At 41.7% G+C, this 21548-nt stretch overlaps 1 protein-coding gene across 1 annotated transcript in view; it reads right to left on the bottom strand.

Moving 5' to 3' along the window:
- Positions 1-19773: 19773 nt before the first annotated feature.
- Positions 19774-21548, bottom strand: part of ddb1 (damage-specific DNA binding protein 1) — a 174756-nt gene continuing 172981 nt past the window's right edge. Inside the window, exon 27 of the mRNA XM_084337444.1 lies at positions 19774-21381. Coding sequence (XP_084193570.1) covers positions 21298-21381 — 84 coding nt within the window. The 3' untranslated portion in view covers positions 19774-21297. The remainder of the gene's footprint in view (positions 21382-21548) is intronic.

Genomic DNA, 21548 nt, shown 5'->3' on the forward strand with positions numbered 1-21548 from the left:
TCACAACTAAATGCTTTCTAGCTTCAATTTGTTGGTTAGAATAGATGACCTCCATTGAAACTTCACTGAGAGCGAGATTGATCACGGAGAACTCGCTCTCAGTGAAGTTTCAAGTCCGCTTAGTCCTTTACAGGGGCCAGTTTCGAATTGCAGTCTCCCGTAGGTGTTCTTTGAGAGTGGTTTTGAAAGTGGGTAGTGATTCACATTCCTTTACAGCTTTGGGTAGGGCGTTCCACATTGATGTGGCATAATTGCGAAACGTGTTTAGTCCCTTGTTTGAGCCGAATCTGGGTTTAACATGATTTGTGGAGCTCCCTCTGGTGTTGTGATCGTGGTATTCACTGACCTTTGGGAAGTATTTTGACATGTACATGGGTACCTTGGTCGTGTAGTGTATCTTGTAGACCAGGCCCATTGCAAGTTGCTGTACTCTGTCGTCTACTCTAAGGGGGGGGCAGACGCAGAATACCCACCTCCAAACGCGATTAAATATTGTTTAAAATAAAAAGCGAAATACTATTATTTTGTGTGTCATGTTTCCAAATAAGATTGGTCACAACTAAATGCTTTCTAGCTTCAATTTGTTGGTTAGAATAGATGACCTCCATTGAAACTTCACTGAGAGCGAGATTGATCACGGAGAACTCGCTCTCAGTGAAGTTTCAAGTCCGCTTAGTCCTTTATTCTACATTCCATGGGGGTGTTCAATGACCATATATGGTTAATTAGGGGCGGTTCAGTATGAAAATGCTTACAATCATGCACGAGCATAGACGGTAAGAACATTGGTATTTATCAACACGGAGTGTGTGTACGACCTGTGCACGCATGGTTGATAAATCCAGATTTTTTTGTGCGTAGAGACATTCTAAATTCCATGCTTAGGAACGAAAATAAAACACTTTCTATGCATTATTGATAAATGAGGGTCTTATCATGTATCATTGGTGGATGCAGGCTACATGGCTGCCTCTCCCTATTCATCTCTTACCACCTCTCCATTAGGGATAAGCCCGAATCGGAATATGACATCGGGAAAACACAGATAATGAGATGGACACAAATATTTGTATTCCACATATATTAATATTATTATTCTGGAAAGAAATATTTTATGTTATGAGCTCCATTGATGCAGTGCGCTCTGCCTGATCTGTTTGCCGTCATAAACTACATGTAGGACTGCTGTCAAAACTACCTGAAGGACTGCTCTGTCTCTTAGTTTGGACCCACTGAAATATCAGTAATCATATTCTTAAAGTTTTCTCTCATATCGCAGCTTCTCTATGATGAGCAAAGGCCTAGAGAAAGCTCGTCTTAAATTGTCATCATGAGTTATGCATGTGAAATTAATGATATTCATCACGTGCATGTGCACTCCTTTGGAGACCTATTTCATCTTCAGAACCGAGATGCACAGCACACTCTCCGCCTCTCATCTCTGTTACTACACTAAGAGCAGCCTTTACTTACGCCAATTACAGGAATATGATTTATAGATATAATTTATCTGTTCAAAAGTTGTCATGGGCTTTCCTGGTATTAAATGTCAAGTTAGACCGCGCTCTCAAGATTCGACACTGGGTGCTGAAGTCCCATTAAGTATTATATAAAAAAGAAGCAGTGAAGCTAGACCAGCACTCTCAGGTTCAAGTATTTAATGGCAGCCTGAAACAAACATGTTTCGGAATTACATATTCCTTCGTCAGTGTTATAGCTTGCAATGCACATGCAGTCAAGATGATGGTTATATACACAGGTGGTTAATGACTTGGCAGGATATGGCATCACGGCGCAGGTGTGCCTGAATCTATTGGTCCTCAATGACCAAAGGAAAGACCTATCAAAATAGAGTCTGTTAGTAAATACAAATTATACAAATATCCAACATATATAAAAAACAAAAGCAAAAGCAAAAATACATTACATTACCAGAAACTTGATATGTAACATGCCTGTAGTTTATAGGGCTAATTGAGCCCCTTTACTTATTTACATACATTTTTCTATTGAGCATCATAGGATAAACATACCTCATGCGTGAAACAACCACATGGATTAAACCATAATCTTATAGGTAAAAGGTACTTAAAGGAAACAGGTTAACACGTTCTCTTCATTCATTCCTCTAGGACCTACACATTTTTTGTCGAATATCCCTGATGGAAATTGTCCTTGTCAAGCCTGTGTACAGTGTCAAGGCATGATCAAAGAGACATTTTACACGCACCCGAAAACGAACAAAAAAATAACTGTTAAAAGGGCGTATCACGTGTAATTCATCCAATCTTGTGTATCTGTTAAAATGCCAGTGTAATTTTTCTTATGTGGGGAAGACAACCAGAGCCTTTAAAACAAGAATCAGTGAACACAAGTGTTCAGTGAGAAATTCAGATATAAAGTCGTCAGTAGCTAGACATTTTTCCAGGTGTAAACATACCGTTAGCGATCTCAGATACATGGGACTTGAGTTAGTCCACAGGTCCGCGAGAGGGGGAGACAGACACAAGTTACTATTGCAACGGGAATTTTATTATATTCACCTGTTTAATTGCATAGAACCAAGAGGAATGAATGAAGAGAACGTGTTAACCTGTTTCCTTTAAGTACCTTTTACCTATAAGATTATGGTTTAATCCATGTGGTTGTTTCACGCATGAGGTATGTTTATCCTATGATGCTCAATAGAAAAATGTATGTAAATAAGTAAAGGGGCTCAATTAGCCCTATAAACTACGGGCATGTTACATATCAAGTTTCTGGTAATGTAATGTATTTTTGCTTTTGCTTTTGTTTTTTATATATGTTGGCTATTTGTATAATTTGTATTTAAGATAAGAGATAAGATAAGATATTCCTTTATTGATCCCCTTGGGGAAATTCAGGCATCATAGCAGCATGGGGGGGAGGGGGGGGTACAGGTAGTAAAACAACACAGTGTACAGGTAGTTAAAAACAACACAGGCAGTGTAAACAATTTGATCAATATGGTCAATATAATTTACTATCTGACTAGCTGAAGAAATATTCACATTATTCACAGTGTCACATAGGGTGCAGTATGCATAAGGTAGTGTTATAATTTACTATCTACTGAGTATACATTATTCACAGTATCCACTGAAATATACATTATTCACAGTATCACAGTATCACAGTATCCACATAAGGTGCAGTAAGCCTAAGGTAGTGTAGGTTGTCCTCCTTGGGTTCCTATAAGTCCCAGGTCAATGTCTGGTAGCAGTCGCTGTCGCTGCCCCCTGTTGTGGAGCCTGGAGGCTGCTAGTCGCTGCCCACTGTTGTGGAGCCTGATGGCCACTGGTATGAAGGACTGTCCGAGGCGGTTAGTTGAGTGTCAGGGGGGAATGAGTCTGTGGCTGAACGAGCTTCTCATCTTGACTAGCTCGTCGTAGAGGGGGTGGTAGGGGTTCTCCATGATGGCAGCCAGCTTCCTTATCATCCCCCTCTCTGCCATCACCTCAAGTCTAGGTAGCTCGACTCCCACCACGGAACTAGCCTTCCTCACCAGCCTGTTGAGCTTGTTGGTGTCCCTTGAGTTGATGTAGCCTCCCCAGCATGCCACAGCATAGAAGAGGATGCTGGCCACAACAGACTGGTAAAAAGACTGCAGCAGTCTGTTGCACACATTGAAGGACCTGAGTCTCCTCAGGAAGAACAGCCTGCTCTGTCCCTTCCTGTAGAGGGCCTCTGTGTTGTCCGACCAGTCCAGTTTATTGTTCAGGTGTACCCCAAGGAACTTGTATGAGTCCACCATCTCCACATCCACCCCTCGGATGGAGATGGGAATCGGGGGGGGGCCTCTTCTTGCCCCTCCGGAAGTCCACCACCAGCTCCTTGGTCTTACTGGTGTTGAGTTGGAGGTGGTTGCTGTCGCTCGTTCTCTTTACTAACAGACTCTATTTTGATAGGTCTTTCCTTTGGTCATTGAGGACCAATAGATTCAGGCACACCTGCGCCGTGATGCCATATCCTGCCAAGTCATTAACCACCTGTGTATATAACCACCATCTTGACTGCATGTGCATTGCAAGCTATAACACTGACGAAGGAATATGTAATTCCGAAACATGTTTGTTTCAGGCTGCCATTAAATACTTGAACCTGAGAGTGCTGGTCTAGCTTCACTGCTTCTTTCCTGGTATTACAAATGCAGTTACTGGTAAACAGAGATACTGAATAAAAACATGCATCGCAATGCTTTTGTTCTCCAGACACACACTGTTCGAAATATTATAAAAAAAATGTCCACTACTCCAAATCAAGAAGAAAAGTTATGACTATAAGTATCTTTTGAAGTCAGACATGATGGTCATGTTTAATGATCAGATACAGAAAACTATGTTATTGGGCAACCAAGTGGCGACCCATGTAATGTGCTGCGTCGCGAATCGGCCGACCCAGGTTCGATTCCCGGACCCGGCGTCCTTTGCCGAATGTCTTCCCCCCGCTCTGTCTCCCGTTCTTCCTCTCTCTCTACCGGACTGCCCGGTAGTACAAACAAATAAAAAATCTACCAAAAACATTATTATTATTATTATATATATTTTTTAAACTACGTTATTGTAACCGGGGCAGTATCCGCTCCTCATGTATGGAAAACAGCCCACGAATTTCATATTTAGGCTATTTATCTTATGTATGCATAATTTGTTAGATTTCTTTAAAAATGTAATCTTCAACATGGGTTAGGATTAGTCTGAGGTGTACAGGGTTAGGATTAGTCTGAGGTGTACAGGGTTAGGGTTAGTCTGAGGTGTACAGGGTTAGGATTAGTCTGAGGTGTACAGGGTTAGGGTTAGTCTGAGGTGTACAGGGTTAGGATTAGTCTGAGGTGTACAGGGTTAGGGTTAGTCTGAGGTGTACAGGGTTAGGGTTAGTCTGAGGTGTACAGGGTTAGGGTTAGTCTGAGGTGTACAGGGTTAGGATTAGTCTGAGGTGTACAGGGTTAGGATTAGTCTGAGGTGTACAGGGTTAGGGTTAGTCTGAGGTGTACAGGGTTAGGGTTAGTCTGAGGTGTACAGGGTTAGGATTAGTCTGAGGTGTACAGGGTTAGGGTTAGTCTGAGGTGTACAGGGTTAGGGTTAGTCTGAGGTGTACAGGGTTAGGATTAGTCTGAGGTGTACAGGGTTAGGGTTAGTCTGAGGTGTACAGGGTTAGGGTTAGTCTGAGGTGTACAGGGTTAGGGTTAGTCTGAGGTGTACAGGGTTATGGTTAGTCTGAGGTGTACAGGGTTAGGGTTAGGATTAGTCTGAGGTGTACAGGGTTAGGATTAGTCTGAGGTGTACAGGGTTAGGGTTAGTCTGAGGTGTACAGGGTTAGGGTTAGGATTAGTCTGAGGTGTACAGGGTTAGGATTAGTCTGAGGTATAAAGAGTGAAACGCCGGAAGCGTGAACACTTTCGGCAACCAACATGTACTTCCTCGTTTCTCTGATTGGCCAGCGATCGGCCAGCCCTCTACGCTCCTACGCCGGTAACGCGAGCATGCGCATTTCGTACTTGTCTCCCTGTGTACAGCTGAGAGCTCCAGCATAGCGCGAGCTAGGCGCAAGCCAGAGTAAAACACAGTTCATTCAATCAATCAATAATAACATTAACGAGACTCTCGTTGTGTCTATTCTGCTAACGCTACCTCTCATTGCTTTAACGTTACCTAGGCTCTCGTGTCTATCTGCTAACGTTAACGTTAGCATTAAGCTAACAAGCTGGGGCCGCTGGTGTACAGCTGAGAGCTCCAGCATAACTCATGTCCGCGAGCTAGGCGCAAGCCAGAGTAAAACACAGTTTTCATTCAATCAATAATAACATTAACGAGACTCTCGTGTCTATTCTACTAACGCTACCTCTCATTGCTTTAACATTACCGCAGCTCTCGTGTCTATCTGCTAACGTTAAAATGCCCCCCCCTCGTGGAAGGAAGCCATAATCACCACGATACCGAAGGAAGGGAAGGATAGGGAATTATGTAGTAGTTTCAGACCTGTGTCCATACTTAACGTGGATTACAAGATGTATACATCGATAATATCAAAGAGATTTGAGACGTTTATGCCAGACATTATAGATGAAGATCAAACTGGATTTATTAAAGGGAGACAGACACAGGACAACGTGAGAAAGACATTACACATAGTAGAGGAGATACAAAAACAAGGGGGTAGCGCGGTACTGATTAGCCTAGATGCAGAAAAAGCATTCGACAGTGTGAGCTGGACATTTTTATATAAAACATTGATGAGGTTCGGACTGAACGGGAGGGCGATGAAGATGATCAAGGCGCTATATCAAGAACCGACAGCGAGGGTTAAGGTGAATGGCAGCTTGACGGATAGAATCAGATTAGAGAGGGCTACCAGACAGGGATGTTGTCTCTCACCGACGCTCTTCGCCGTTTTCATAGAACCACTGGCACAACTGATCAGACAGACCGAGGACATTAAGGGAGTAAGGATAAAGGGAACGGAATATAAACTAGGCCTATTTGCAGACGACGTGATAGTATACATGAGGCAACCAGACAAGAGCTTCCCGGCACTGATGGATCTACTGAAGGAATATGGCCACTACTCAGGATACAAACTAAACGTGACAAAGACACAGACCTTAGCATGGAACTATACCCCAACGACGGAAATTAGAGAACAGTACGGGATAAGATGGGACATGGACAAGATTAAATACTTAGGGGTGAACATCACGAGAGGGGTGGAGAAACTGTTTGAGGCGAACTATACACAGATAAATCAGAACATCAAGAGAGACTTAGAGAGATGGACAGTAATGCCCTTGGACTTCAATTCAAGAATAGAGGTCATTAAAATGAACATACTATCAAGGTTACTGTACCTATTCCAGTCACTACCGATACAAATACCACATAATCAATTCAGGGAGTGGGACAGACTGATATCGAGGTTCATATGGGCGGGGAGAAGACCACGGGTCAGATATAAAACACTACAACTACCAAAGGAAGAGGGAGGGATGGCAGTACCCAGCCTACAAGATTATTACTATGCAGCACAACTGAGAGCAGTGACGTGCTGGTGTAACGACAGATATGAGGCAAGATGGAAAGACATTGAAAAAGAAGGGGAGGGATACAAGGTACAAGCTCTGGTGGGAGATAGGGAACTATTTAAAGAGAAAGAGGGACTATTAGATCCAATCACCAAATGCACCTTCCTTGACCATATGGAACAGAGTAGTAAAAACACACAAATTGGAGAAGCAGTCAGGGGTCCTGAGATGGGTAGCACATGACAAGAGATTCAAACCAGGGAGGTTAGACCATGGATTCAGAAGGTGGGAGAGGGGGGGGGGGGGGCAACAGCGATATGCAAAATGATAGAGAAGGAGGAAATGCAAACACTACAAAAATTAAAGGAGAAATTTGGACTAGAAAACAAGGACCACTTCAGATATCTACAGATTAGAGATTACTATAATAGAGAAATAAGAGGGGACAAGGAAGAAGAACAGAATGGAATAATTAGGATGATAGTAAGGGCATACGAAGGAGGGAAAGGAAGGGTAATATCAGCACTGTACCGGGCTATAATGACCAGCAAGGGACACACGACCGATTATATAAGGGAGAAATGGGAGAGAGAACTAGAGATAGGAATAACAGGGAAGGAATGGGGGAACATATGCGAGGTGCAACATTCAACAACAGGATCGAGGATATGGAAAAAATTTGGATGGAAAAACATAATCAGATTCTTTATAACCCCAGAGCTGAAGGGAAAATATGCACCAACACAAAGAGCATGCTGGAGGATGTGTGGGAAGGAGGGGGCAAATCACACGCACATATTCTGGGGATGTCAGAAGCTGAAGGGGTATTGGGAGGAGATAGGGGAAGCAATGATCAGAATATTAGGATACGGGTTACCACAAACAGGACTGGTGCTTTACTTAGGAGACCTGACACACGAGGGAATACAAGGGGGGGACAAATATTTAATAAAGATAATGTTGATAGCGGCCAGAAAAGCAATAACGAGACTGTGGTACAAGGAAGACCCACCGACAATAGCACAATGGGTAGGAATAGTGGAAGAAATACAGGATATGGAGAGGATAACACACATGCTGAGGTTACAGGAAGAGAAATTTGGGGAAAGATGGGGAAAGTGGGAGGATTATAAAGGGAACGAAAACGACATCACAGAGGAAGAACCAAATGCAACACAAGAGGGCGAAGGGAAAGAAGTTCAAGGAGGGTCTCTGAACCCATGTCACACAACTATGCTTTAGTTAGTATTTTCTATTTTTTTGGGGGTATTACAATTGCTTTATGTTTTTATACTTTATTATTTATGTCTGTTTAACGGTGTGATATTAATATTCAGGGATGATGTGGTTTGTGTATGGGTGAATCAAAAGGCAAAGTGAAAGTTAATAAAAAAATAAAAAAAAAAAAGGACGAAGGATAAGGGAAGAAAGAAGCTCAAGGAGGGTCTCTGGACCCAGATCACACATACATGCCTTAGTCAGTATTTATCATCTTTGAGTAGGAATTACATTTTTATACCTGTTTAAGGGAGATACACAATCAGCCTTTGTATTAAGTACCTGGAAAACAACTGTAGGGGAACCAGACAACTAACCATGATACCCATGTAAATATTTATGTGCACTGTTTTTTTTTGTTTTTATTGTGATGTTAGTTTCTTCTTTTTATTTTTTTTTTGTAAGTGCTGTTTGTCTATAACTGTTTGACAATGTTGACTGCAAACAAGTCATTGATAAGCGACGGGCAGATTAGACACATAGCCATAATTTAAAACATAGATTATGCGTTTTTAACGCTAACATTGAAGTGGATGATGGCATTCAACGGGGTAAAAAGGTAAACAAGGCCGGCACTGATATTAACACTATCACTTGTTTACCTTTTTACCCCGTTGAATGCCATCATCCACGTCAATGTTTCCCCGATAAACGGCATTTATTGGAATATTCTCGAATACACTAGACACGTTGTCATTTGTCGGCCTATTTATGAATCGTTTTCAAATAAACGCTAGATTATCGATAGTATTATGTGTACTTATGCACGTTATAGAGGCGGGCTGAAAAATCTATTATCCATTTCCTCAAGATCACACACACACACACTCATACACACACATGGCACATGCTGATATCTCAGTGAATACAGGTCTGATTATCCTAAAACTAGTAACATAGACTAATTACCTTAGATCAGATGTTCTCCAAAAAGATTATTCCAATTCCTGATCGCCATTCCAAATATCGATCGCGTTTATTGATTGATTATTGGCTGCTATAAATATATATTCCAGGCTGCTTTCAATCTCGCGATTAGATCCCTCATCATCAGACGGCTCGCCAGCACAATGGAGCCAGTTGGCCACCCCCACAGGGATCTCCCAGTATAATCGACTGACCTGCAGTTACACAGGGATAGACGATAGGGGGCGGTTTTTTCCCATCTGAGCTCCTAGAGAGTCTGCTGTACCAACAGGAGACTCGGTTGATGAAATATGAATTCAGATCGCTAATAAAAAAATCAAACGACAATACACGTCGTCGGCACTCAAAGTGTTAAGTGTGGGGTCGCCAAAAAAATTCCTAAATCAAATCGGGTCATGGTATAAAAAAGTTTGAGAACCTATATAACTCTGTATGATAGCATGTACAATAGTGCTGTATATACCGTATGCATTTATATTTAATGCATATATATAGCCATATCTGTCTGAATATACCTGCATATAATCCTTCTATATACCTATACACCTGCATATAACTATATAACTCTGCATGATAACATGTACAATAATGCTGTATATACATATACCGTATATATATATATATATATATATATATATATATATATATATATATATATATATATATATATATATATATATATACAGCATTATTGTACATGTATTATTGTACATGTACATATATTATATCCATCTGTCTGTACATAACTGCATATAAAACTTTTTACATATCTGTACCATCAATATCTGTACATATTAGTTATGCTGCTGGCCAGTACGACTTACAACCAGTGTTTTTATACCTCACTGTACATATTAACATTAACAACTCTGTACATCCATCTGATTAGGACTAGTACTCGGTAGTACTAATTTATATATTTTATATCCAGTTTAATCACCTGTACATTGCATATTACTATTGGACTTTACTGTTACATTTGCACTCTGGTTGGATGCCAAACTTTTCATTGTACTCTACTTGTGCTGTATAATGGCAATACATTTTAATCTAATCTAAATCGAATCTATTATTAACTGTTTGAATCCCTGTGCAGGCTGGGAAACACAACAACTGCTCATGTCCCCTTGGGAAAGGTACTTAGTATACGTTGTTATTTGTCATCAGATTAACACACACATGCGATGGGCGACCCACAGGAACACACACACATGCACTGAGTCGCTGACTAAATGTTCTCTGCACCTCCCATCCCGTCGTCCTTCCCCCCAAGGGCAGCCGACGAGGGCTGCGCCGCGCCCGGGGACCAATCCAAGTGCTCCTGTCTGTCTTCCTCAGGGACGTGACAGCGTTAGCGATCTGTTGTGCATGTTTTTCCATTGGGTTTATCTTATTGGGAGGGGAAACCCTTGCTAGCCCTGGGAGAACATGCAAACTCCACACAGAAAGGCCCGGGACATACCCCACCTGGGTAACTGGCAACACGGCAACCTGGTCGTGCGTGTGTGTGAGCAAGAGAGATAGAGAGAGACAGTTCTCCAACTTGTGTGGGTTGCAGTGATCTCCTGGTTGTTCCCCACCCAGGTTATCTAACTATTGGCCTGGCCTGATTCTAAGTTCAGTGGCCTGACTGCATTAAAAAATATATATATATATATATCAATTCTACAGACACTGGGAATTAAATGAATACAAATTAGAAATATGACAATATTTGTATCATTAACAATTTATAGTCACGACTCAACGAGGCATTGTGATGAAAATGAATAAACGCACTACACAAGCGCTACCCACAGCCGTAAAATTATGTGAATCCCTACCCTCCTTCAAAACCACTATCAAAGAGCACCTACGGGAGGCTGCAATTAGAAACTGGCCCCGGTAAATGTCCAAACCCCCACCCACCCAACCCCCTCCAATGTACAGTTTCTTCCCCCTCGAATGTATATATTTTATTTTATTGCGGATGCGCTGCCCCCCTGGTTCATCCAATCCAACTTTATTTGTATAGCACGTTAAAAAAAATAAAAATAAAAAACATGGTTGACCAAAGTGCTTCACAGTAAAAACCATAATATATGTTCATGACCACACTCACCAAGCACAGTCAGCATCGGACTGCTGAATGTTTCTATGGACTGATTTCACGAGCCCATTTCTTTTTCACTTCAGCCGCTGTGCGCTCCTCTCCTGACACCACTTTAACTCGTCCCATGCTGCTTTTACTGGGTGGCCTTGTACCTGTATTGACAATACTAAATAAGATATCACGCTAAGTTGTCATGTTCTACACTACAGTATGACTTACTACTATGGGGTCTTTATACATGTATCACTGTATATATATTAATACTACAACTCTGTACATGCATCTGATGATGAGCACTATTACTCAGTAGTATTTATATATTGTATACCCAGTTTAATCACCTGTGCATTGTATGTTACTATTGCACTTTACTGTTACCTTTGCACTCTGGTTGGATGCCAAATTTATTTTCGTTGTAATGTACTTGTGCTGTATAATGACAATACATTTGAATCTAATCAAATTTTGTCAGTCGCAAATTGCTTTTGCGTTGCCTGACCCGAGCTGGTGGGGCGTTTCTGTTTGCAATTTCAGGTGTACTATAACGCACTTCCAGTTTAAGAATGAGTGACGTTCTTCATTCAGCATTTATGAAGACCGTTTTACGTGTTCAGGCATCCGGAGGACTTTCGTAAATTTGTTCGTGCAAACTACTTACGAAGATAGTTACGTACACTTTCGATCATGAGGTCCAGTATGTACATGTGCAAAGACAGCAAGGTGCAAACAGTGAGTGACCTTAGCCACACTGTCAGTGACCATGTGATGGTCATGCAGCGGCCAAAGTCCTGAAGGGACAACCCCCTACTGTGCGTGCAGGCATTAAAAAACATGATGGTTCTGGGAACAAAATAGTTCTTAAGGCGTTCCCTCCCCTTCAGGGAGATAAGTCTATTACCGAAACTGCTCCTCTGACTGGCCAGTACGCTCTGGTTGCTGTTATCCAGGATGGACCTTGTTCAGTGTCCTTCCTTCTGCCATAGGCACCAGAGAGTCCAGCTCCATGCCTTCCTATCCAGTTTGTCCAACCGTTTACTATCCGCCGCCTTCACATTGCCACCACAACACACTATAGCATAGAAAAAGACACTGGCCTCTAGGGCTGACCTACGATTTTTTTTTTGGAATTCAAAGCTTCGGGGCCGAGATTCGATTTTTAATTTAATTTAATAAATGTTTTTATATATGTATGTATATATATAGGGCGGCTACGTGGCGTAGTGGGCAAGGCACTCGCCACGAAATGCTGGAGACGCTGGGCTCGTCAGTTCGAGCCCAGCGCTCCACATTTGCTTTCAGTTTAGCTGGTCGTTCATACTAATACACATTGGCCGTATTAGGGGGTGGGAAACTGATGGGTGGGGATCGGGCGTTGTGGACAGCGACTCCTACAGGTCGGTTGGTGCGCCTGCGCAGTAGAATCAGGAAGTGTCGGGGGCAGCGTGAGCCTCCCACGCGTTACTCCTCGCCACTGAGGGATCGAGCTGTGCAGGTGAAAAGATGCGACTGCCGTTACCTCAAGTACCGGAGGGGACTTGTGCTATGTATGACTTAGTCCACATTGCAGCCGGCTTGTGGGAGGCAAGAGACAGCGTCCGTGACAGGGGAGGGTTGAATTGGATGATACGAAATTGGGATGGGAGAAAATATAGAAAATGGGAGAAAAAGTCGATAAAAAAAAAAAATATGTATATATATATATATAAAAAATTTTTATGTTGTGGGACTTGTACAGCACTTTGTTCAACTTTGTCAGTGCTGTAAAGTTTAAACCTTTTTAAATCTTAGACAAACAAAACACTTTGCTTTCATGAAATATTGTAAGCAGTCATTTGAGGCTTTATAAAAGCAGCACAATGAACACAAATATATCAGTGCCGAGTCCGACCTCATCTTAAAGTTTTCTGATGAATACCCTAAAACATGGAGGTCGCGAACGCAATTTATACGCATGGAAGTATTGATTACGCCATAACGAATCATTAAAAAAAATATACCGTTAACTGGAATATGTTGTGTGTGCCTTCAGTCCTTGCCCCACAATGGTGGAATGAACTACCCACCCCAGTTAGGACAGCCGAAACACGTCCAATCTTTCGCCGTCGACTAAAGACTCACTTCTTCAACCATTATCTGAATTAAAAAAAAAAAAAAAAAAAAAAAAAAAAAAATCTAACCCTAACTAACCATACTGTCATGCACTTGTCCTAATAAACTAACCTACACTGTAGCACTCAACACTTTGATGAACATTGTTACTCAGCTGATAGAGTTGTGCTCTTCCTGATGGCTTGTCGTACAGAACTTGTAAGTCGCTTTGGATAAAAGCGTCAGCTAAATGACTAAATGTAAATGTAAATGTAAATGTTTACACATATGTTGGATTATGTAATTGGTTTGTCATTAAAAACCAATAATAATCGCTCGCATCGCCGGCTTCGCTGACCAGAGCTCTCTCAGATTCAAAGTTTTAATTGCAGCCTGGAACATACATGTTTCGGAACCATTGTGTAACTAGACAGTTACAACATAACATTCATATTAATTAACCCAGTTAATGCCTTAAGAGTAAGAGTCTGGTGGTCAATGTCACCTCGGATCTCTACGGAAATGTTGTGTCTTACTAATAATAACTAATTCCTTGGTCAATAGAAGTCTCTGTGATACTTTCTGAATATGATTTGGGAACATCAAATGGGCAGGGTTATAATAGAAGAAAGACAGTGTAAACAATATAATTAACTCTGAATATAATAATGAGGAAAAATAAACAGGATACACAACAAGGTGCATGAGATGAGGTTATATGTAGAACATGGTACAGTTACAGTAAGTGGGGAGTGCGTCATGGTACAGTTACAGTAAGTGGGGAGTGTAAACACTAAACAGTGATCTAAACAGTTTCTGACAGCTGGGCTGTGTTGAACTTGTCACGTGAAATAACGTTATGTGAATAAACCGCGAAATAACATAACGTGTTATAATAATATAATGTTATATAACGTTACAATGTACAGTTTCTGACAGCTGGCTGTGTTGTGAAATGTGCATAACGTTATGAATAAACCGCGAAGTCACGCGAAATAACGTTATACGCGAATCTGGTAGTAAATGTCTTTTTATCTTCTTGATATGATAACATTACATCCGCCTTTTACCGCGTGACGAGCTAAACCAATCAGAGAGGGGCTTCGCTCAACCAATCAGAGAGAGGCTTCGCTCAACCAATCAGCGAGAGGTCTGCAGAAATGGAGCTCAACCAATCAGAGAGGGGTCTGCAGAAATGGAGCTATGAAAAGTAGAGACGCGGCAGGCTGAGTTTTGATTGAAAACTTTATTAACAGATTGCAGAATGGGTACAGTACAATACAGCTCAATACATACAATTGTTAAGGGGATGCAGACCAGAGAAAGACTTTCGTCTTGTTTACATCAGGGTCCCCCATTTTCAATTCATCGTAACATATGACATACATGACATACAGATAGACAGTACTGCTACATCTATACATTTATGACATACCAGATTTGCAAATACAGTACTGTTTGTGATACAAAAAGAGTATATACATTTGGCGTAGAAACTGTACATTGGATTGGGTAGGTGGGGGGGGGGGGGGCTGTACATTGGAGGTGGTTGGGTGGGTGGGGGGGGGTTGGGTAGGAGGGGTGGGGGACACTGTACAACTATACAAACAAAACTGTACATTGGAATATTGACAAGACCATACTTAGTAATTTACTGTACATTGGAGGGGGTTGTGTTAGGACATTTACAGGGGCCAGTTTCGAATTGCAGTCTCCCGTAGGTGTTTTTTGAGAGTGTTTTTGAAAGTGGGTAGTGATTCACATTCCTTTACAGCTTTGGGTAGGGCGTTCCACATTGATGTGGCATAATTGCGAAACGTGTTTAGTCCCTTGTTTGAGCCAAATCTGGGTTTAACATGATTTGTGGAGCTCCCTCTGGTGTTGTGATCGTGGTATTCACTGACCTTTGGGAAGTATTTTGACATGTACATGGGTACCTTGGTCGTGTAGTGTATCTTGTAGACCAGGCCCATTGCAAGTTGCTGTACTCTGTCGTCTACTCTAAGCCATCCTAGGTTGTCAAAGTGGGCAGGGGTGAGGTGGGTTCTAGGAGTAAGGTCAAGCAGTAGTCTGACCAGTTTGTTTTGAGATGTTTGTAATTTTGTTTTTAGCGCCTTTGAGGTGCTTTGGTACCATGAGGTGCAAGCATAGTCGTAGTACCCTTGAATGAGTGCTCCTGCCAGTCTTCAGGGTATTTTTGTTTACCAGTGAGGAGATCCGGTACAAGAATCGAGTTTGTTGGTTGACTTTTTTTATTACATTGGATGCCATTTTGTCACAGGAAAGATTTGCCTCTAGGATGGAACCCAGGTAGGTAATATCTTCTTTCCTTGTGACAATATTGTCACTCACTGTAACTGAGAAGCCGTCGGTCTTGCTGAGTTTGTTATTTGAACCGAAGAGAATGGACTCTGTTTTGCCCATGTGTAATGATAGTTTGTTATCAGCGAGCCATATGCAGATTTTGCCTAGTTCTGAGCTGAGGGTTTTTTCAACCTGTAACTTGTTCTTGTCAGAGACCAGCAGGGCTGAGTCGTCCGCAAACAGGAACAAGTTGCAGTCACAAGCTGACGACATGTCATTTGCATAAATTAGGAACAGTAGCGGACCTAGTATGCTTCCTTGTGGAACACCACAGCTTACTGTGAGGGGGGGGGATAGGGTACCGTTTACCTCCACCATCTGCTCTCTCCCCTCCAGGTAGGATTGCATCCAGCTCACTGATAGACTATCAAAACCAATTGCTTTTAGTTTGTCAATCAGAATGGTGTGATTGACAGTGTCGAAGGCCTTTTGTAGGTCCAGCATGACCATGCCGCAGTATTTGCCCGCGTCCACCTCTTGTTTGATGTGGTCGTTTAAATAGAGAAGGCATGTGTCAGTGGAGTGGGATGTTCTGAAGCCAGATTGGAATTCGTAGATTAGATTTTTTTCCGCGAGGTATTTTTCGACCTGTTCGTATACAATTTTTTCCATGACTTTCGAGGTGGAGGTAAGGATAGAAACAGGGCGGTAGTTGCCTGAGTCTAATTTACTGCCTTTTTTGTGCAGAGGGGTCACTCTCGCAATTTGAAGTCCTTGGGGACGTGTCCCTGTTTTATGGAGAGGTTTATTATGTGTGCGATGACTGGGGTGATGGCGGCTGCTGAGTCTCTGAGGAATTTGGAGGGGATGTTGTCATGGCCAGTGGCCTTGTTAGGTTGGAGGGCGCTCAGTTTTTTGAGTACCTCATCTGTTGTTACCGTTTCCAGTTTGAAGTCATCTTTGTGGACCCCTAGGTTCTTGTAGTATGCTACTATGTGTTCTACCCCATACTGCCCTGAGTGGGAGGGTAGTGTGTTTACCAGTGTTGTGGCTATGTTTGTGAAGAAACTATTTAAGTAATTGGCTACATCCAGCTTTTCTGTGATGAGCGTGTTGTCCGTCTTTATGTTTATGTTTGAGAATCTGGTTTTAAGTTTTTTACTGCAGCCTAGTTGGTTATTGAGTAATTTCCAAAGTTCACGTGGTTTGTTTTTGTTTTCCTCGGTTTTGTCATTGATGAAATATTTTTTTGCTGTTTTGATCATGGACTTCATTTCTTAGTCTGTTTCTTTCCAGTTTGAGTTCAGTCACGTGGGCTTGGAGTTCACTGCTCGTGCTTATGGTAAGCTTTGACTGACTTTTACGAAACTCAGAGCATTTTTTGTCTCTGGTTTTCATTGCGGTCAGTATTTCAGCGTGCATCCACGGCTCCGTGCGATTTTTTTTACCCTGGTGGTTCTTAGGGGGGCCATGTTGTTTAGTATAGTTGAAAATTTGGTTTTGAAGCCAAGCCATGTTTCTTCCACCAGTGTACCATTGAGCTCATCTGACCAGTCCAGACCCTCCAGTTCAAGGTTAAAGGCCTCGCTAGAGTAGGTTTTGAGGTCTCTAGATGTGACTGTTTTGTGACAGCCAGCCTTTTGTTTTAGCTTTTTGCGGGTACAGAATATCATATAATGATCACTTAACCCGCATGCTATAACGCCTTTATTGGCGATCTTGGACTTGTCAGAGGTCAGGATGAGGTCAATGGTAGTCTGAGTTGACTCACATACACGTGTGGGTTGCGTGATTAGCTGGCTGAGGCCGTGCAGATCACAAAACCTATTGTAGGATTTGAAGACGGGTGCATCTTTTTGTTGCATATCCGTGTTCCAATCCCCAATAAGAATCATTTCTGCATCCTCAGCTCCAGCTAAGCACGCATCCAACACATCATAAAAGCCATTTTGGTCTGGCGGTCTGTAAATTGTGCCGACTAGAACAGATTTAGCCCTTTCAAATAGAATTTCTACAAAAACAGTTTCAATAGTCTCCCACGCGTTACTCCTTGCCACAGAGTTCGAGCTGCTGCGGTGAAAAGATGTGACAGGCTGGAGTCGTGTACCGGAGGGGTCTATTCTTATCCTAACGGATTTACGATTTACGGCGATCTAATTGGCCACTGACGTTTCTGGTCATGTGACATGTGCGCCCAATCGTGTCACGCCCATTTCCGCCTCGAACAGCAGCAAACTACCTATCGCCTAGTTTATCACTGGTTAAGCTCTTTCGAAGTTGGTTAAGGTTAGAGTTTGGAATCAGGGCTGGTGTTCTATCGCCCTGCTCTAAGACAAACTCTAACCTTAACCAACTTCGAAAGAGTGCCTAAGCTTAACCGGCGAAAGAACTTGCCATCACACGATTGGCGCGACCAGAAACGTCAGTGGCCAATCAGAGCGCAGAATGCGGAACTGTAAATCCGTTAGGATAAGAAGGGGACACGTGATGCAAGGCTTCTGTCCTCACTACAGCCGACCAGTGGGAGGCATAGTCTAGCAACATTCAAGACAGGGGAGGGAAGAATTGGATAATACAAAATTGGGATGGGAGAAAAATAGAAAATGGGGAGAAAAAGTGGATACAATTATTTGTAATATTGCTAGATTGTAAAATGTGCAATCTCTCCGTCTCTTGCCTGGTTTAAAAACAAAAAGTGAAAATAGACACCAAAACATTCTGTGACCCATTTTCTGTGTTTCCCCGCCTTCCTGACAGTGTTAGAAAGCTCTTAGCCTAATGAGCAGCTGACACATTTCCTTAACACAAGAAAACCACAGTATAAAAGGAGGCAGGGTCATCACATCACTGTGGACATTTTCAGTTTGACCAACATTGAGTTGAAAAATGTTCAACTCATGTCAGAATCATCAGAAATGTATTGCATTTAACTACGGTAGCTAATGTTTGATATATTGGATGATGTATATTTCCTCAGATATCTTATATAATTGTATATTATTTTAATATAGGCTTCAATAGAACTGGCACCCAAGTCTGACACGAAGCAGAGCATAAAACGCTGGTATTCTGACGTGATGACCCTTCATTCTTTTAGTTTTCTTGCCTTAACATGAGGACATTAAACAAAGAGGTAATAAGGACACATTGTGGTTGGATAATGCAACACCATGATGAGCGAACATCATAGCTAAAAAAGGACTGTGCTGGTGGATGGAATTGGCGAGACAAAAATAACTCCAGAGGACAACAGTAACTGTTGACCAGTTACTCCATAAACTCTTAAGCTACAGGAATACAAAGATGATATACAAGGTTTTAGGAAGCTGGATAACTACGGTCAGCTGTGACCAGTCATAATCTTCTAATCTTCCAATGAATCACCCTGCTTTACACAGAGTGAAGAAGAAATATGTATATGAGGAAAGACACTAATGAGGTACCAGAAAAAAAGAGTTTAGATGACACTGCTTAATCGGCAGGTCTGAAAAATATCTAAAGGGATTGCAACAGTTTGCCGTGATACCATGGGGATTTATTGACAGGTAGAGCTGAAGACATTTAACGTAGATCTGTTAAGCCTGCCAGCCTGAGAGAGCAGTAGTGTTGATTGAGAACAGCTATCCAGCAGATCTTGTAATCTACAGATATTGAGGAAGCTTTCTGAAATTAAATATAATTCATCCATCAGACAGCAAAATCACCAAAAACCTGCAGTCTTACAGGACGTGATTCATCTTGCCCAAGTTAATAAAATATTTGTTGAAGGGCTTTGCAATGAAGGGATGTTTCCACTCGAGAATCAATCTTTAACAGAAATAATGACATAATGGGCCACTATAGTTGATTCTCGAGCGGAAACATCCCTGTATTGCAAAGCCCTTCAACAAATATTTTATTAACTTGGAACAAGGTGGACAGGGTGGAAAGGACCACAACCTGAGTGTGACATAGGTGCAAAATGGCCACTGTGTGAATATGAGTGGCCAACTAGTGGGGAAAATAAAAGGTGGAACGGGAGGCACAAAGGTAGTAGAAACGGATGTCGATGGTACTAAAGCAATCTTTATTAAAAGAAACATGGAGAACACTTCACAAAGACAAAATAGCTACAAATCTATCATTTTGCACTTTTCTTTCCTCACACATCATGTATACTCCAGACTTCAACAAAAGCCTTACTTAAAGCGAAGATCCACCCCAAAGTAGAATTCACATTATTATTTCTATAATATTGTACAACTTAGTTTCTCCTTAACCTGAGCACACCAGAGACAATATTCTAGTGACAATGTCATCAAGTGTCATCAACAAATCCTGAAGCTGCTCCAGACAGTGAATAATGGACAACTTCTAGGACACTGACAGTACCCATGGTGATTTTATTGGTATATGGGTACATTTTCTAATTCCCTACAATTACATAACTCATTTGGATGCAATAGCTCAAATAAACATTATTTGAGCCCACAAAGTCTGTGACTAATCCAAAGTCAATGGACCAAAATGAGTCTCTCGATGACATCACTAAGTTTTGATGCTCCGATTTACAGCTTGGGCAAACTGTTATCTATGTTTATAGATATTGACTTAACTGTCCAAGATCATTGGAATAACACAATGCACATTCTGTTTTAGGGTGGATTTTCCCTTGAAATGCAGATCTCGGCCAAATCCAAGAATCAAACCTTAGGAAATAGAGCATTTCCTAACCTTGTGACTTGACCAAGAAAAAAACTCAGTGCCTTTGTATTATAGACAAAAAGGACTCATTGTATATTTCTGGCAAGAAAGAAAATACGTTTTTTTCCCTCCTACGATATACAGTAAGTCATATATTAATCCACACACACACAAACAAGAACACACACGCATAGACACTCACGCACACACGCGCACGCACAGACCAATTCATTTGCTTTGATCTTTTCGTTGTCCAATAAGATGCTAATCACTTGGTTTAGGGTTTCTTGTCTAAGATACGAATTAGGGCCGTAACAATATCAGATTTGCAGAATAAAAAAAAAAATTAAATAAAATAAAAAATGTTGTATGTTCAATACAGTGTATCGAAATGTAAAACTATATTGATGATTCGGGTTCTCGTTCTCTTATTTCCCCCTCTGTTGTAACTGGTGGTATGGTATGGCTACTGCTATTAGCATAACGTTAGGGCTCATTTTCATTGTTTGACCTTTTTTTTGTGTCAAACCAAGCTGTAGTATATAATCTATAATAGAGCTCTGTAGTATGAATACATTTTAACGCATTAAAAATATATATATACTGAAAATCAAATCGAGACTACAGAAATTTAAATTCGTATGGAATCTGAAAACTGTTCATCGTTACACCCCTAAATAAGAATACTGCCCTGGGTGTGTGTTGCACCTTCAGGGTCTTAACAGATGTCAATTTATTGAAGTCTGAAGGACGGACATGCACACACTGTTTATTTATAATTATTTACAAATCCCCTGCACCTCCCTTATCCCTCCCTTACCCTCCATTCCTCCTCCCACCAATTCCTCCCTCCCCCTCTTCCGGACGCTCTGGACAATAGGTGGGGCTAGTGGATCCTCGTCAGCTCTTCCACAATCTTGATCACCTCGTCCACTGTGGCCTCGCGCTTCATGCCACTGCCATCGTCGATCTGAAACACACAAGGAGAACAACTCTCAGCTTCCACAACAACCAGCTGGAGGAGATGCACAGCAACACTCACACAAGGGGGCCATTGTCCAGTCAACTTTATTTACCAGGTCGATTCCCTGGTGTTGGTGTGTGTGTGTGTGTGTGTGTGTGTGTGTGTGTGTGTGT

The sequence above is a fragment of the Notolepis coatsorum genome (assembly GCF_963971535.1).
Source record: "Notolepis coatsorum genome assembly, chromosome: 20".
Taxonomy (NCBI): Eukaryota; Metazoa; Chordata; class Actinopteri; order Aulopiformes; family Paralepididae; genus Notolepis; species Notolepis coatsorum.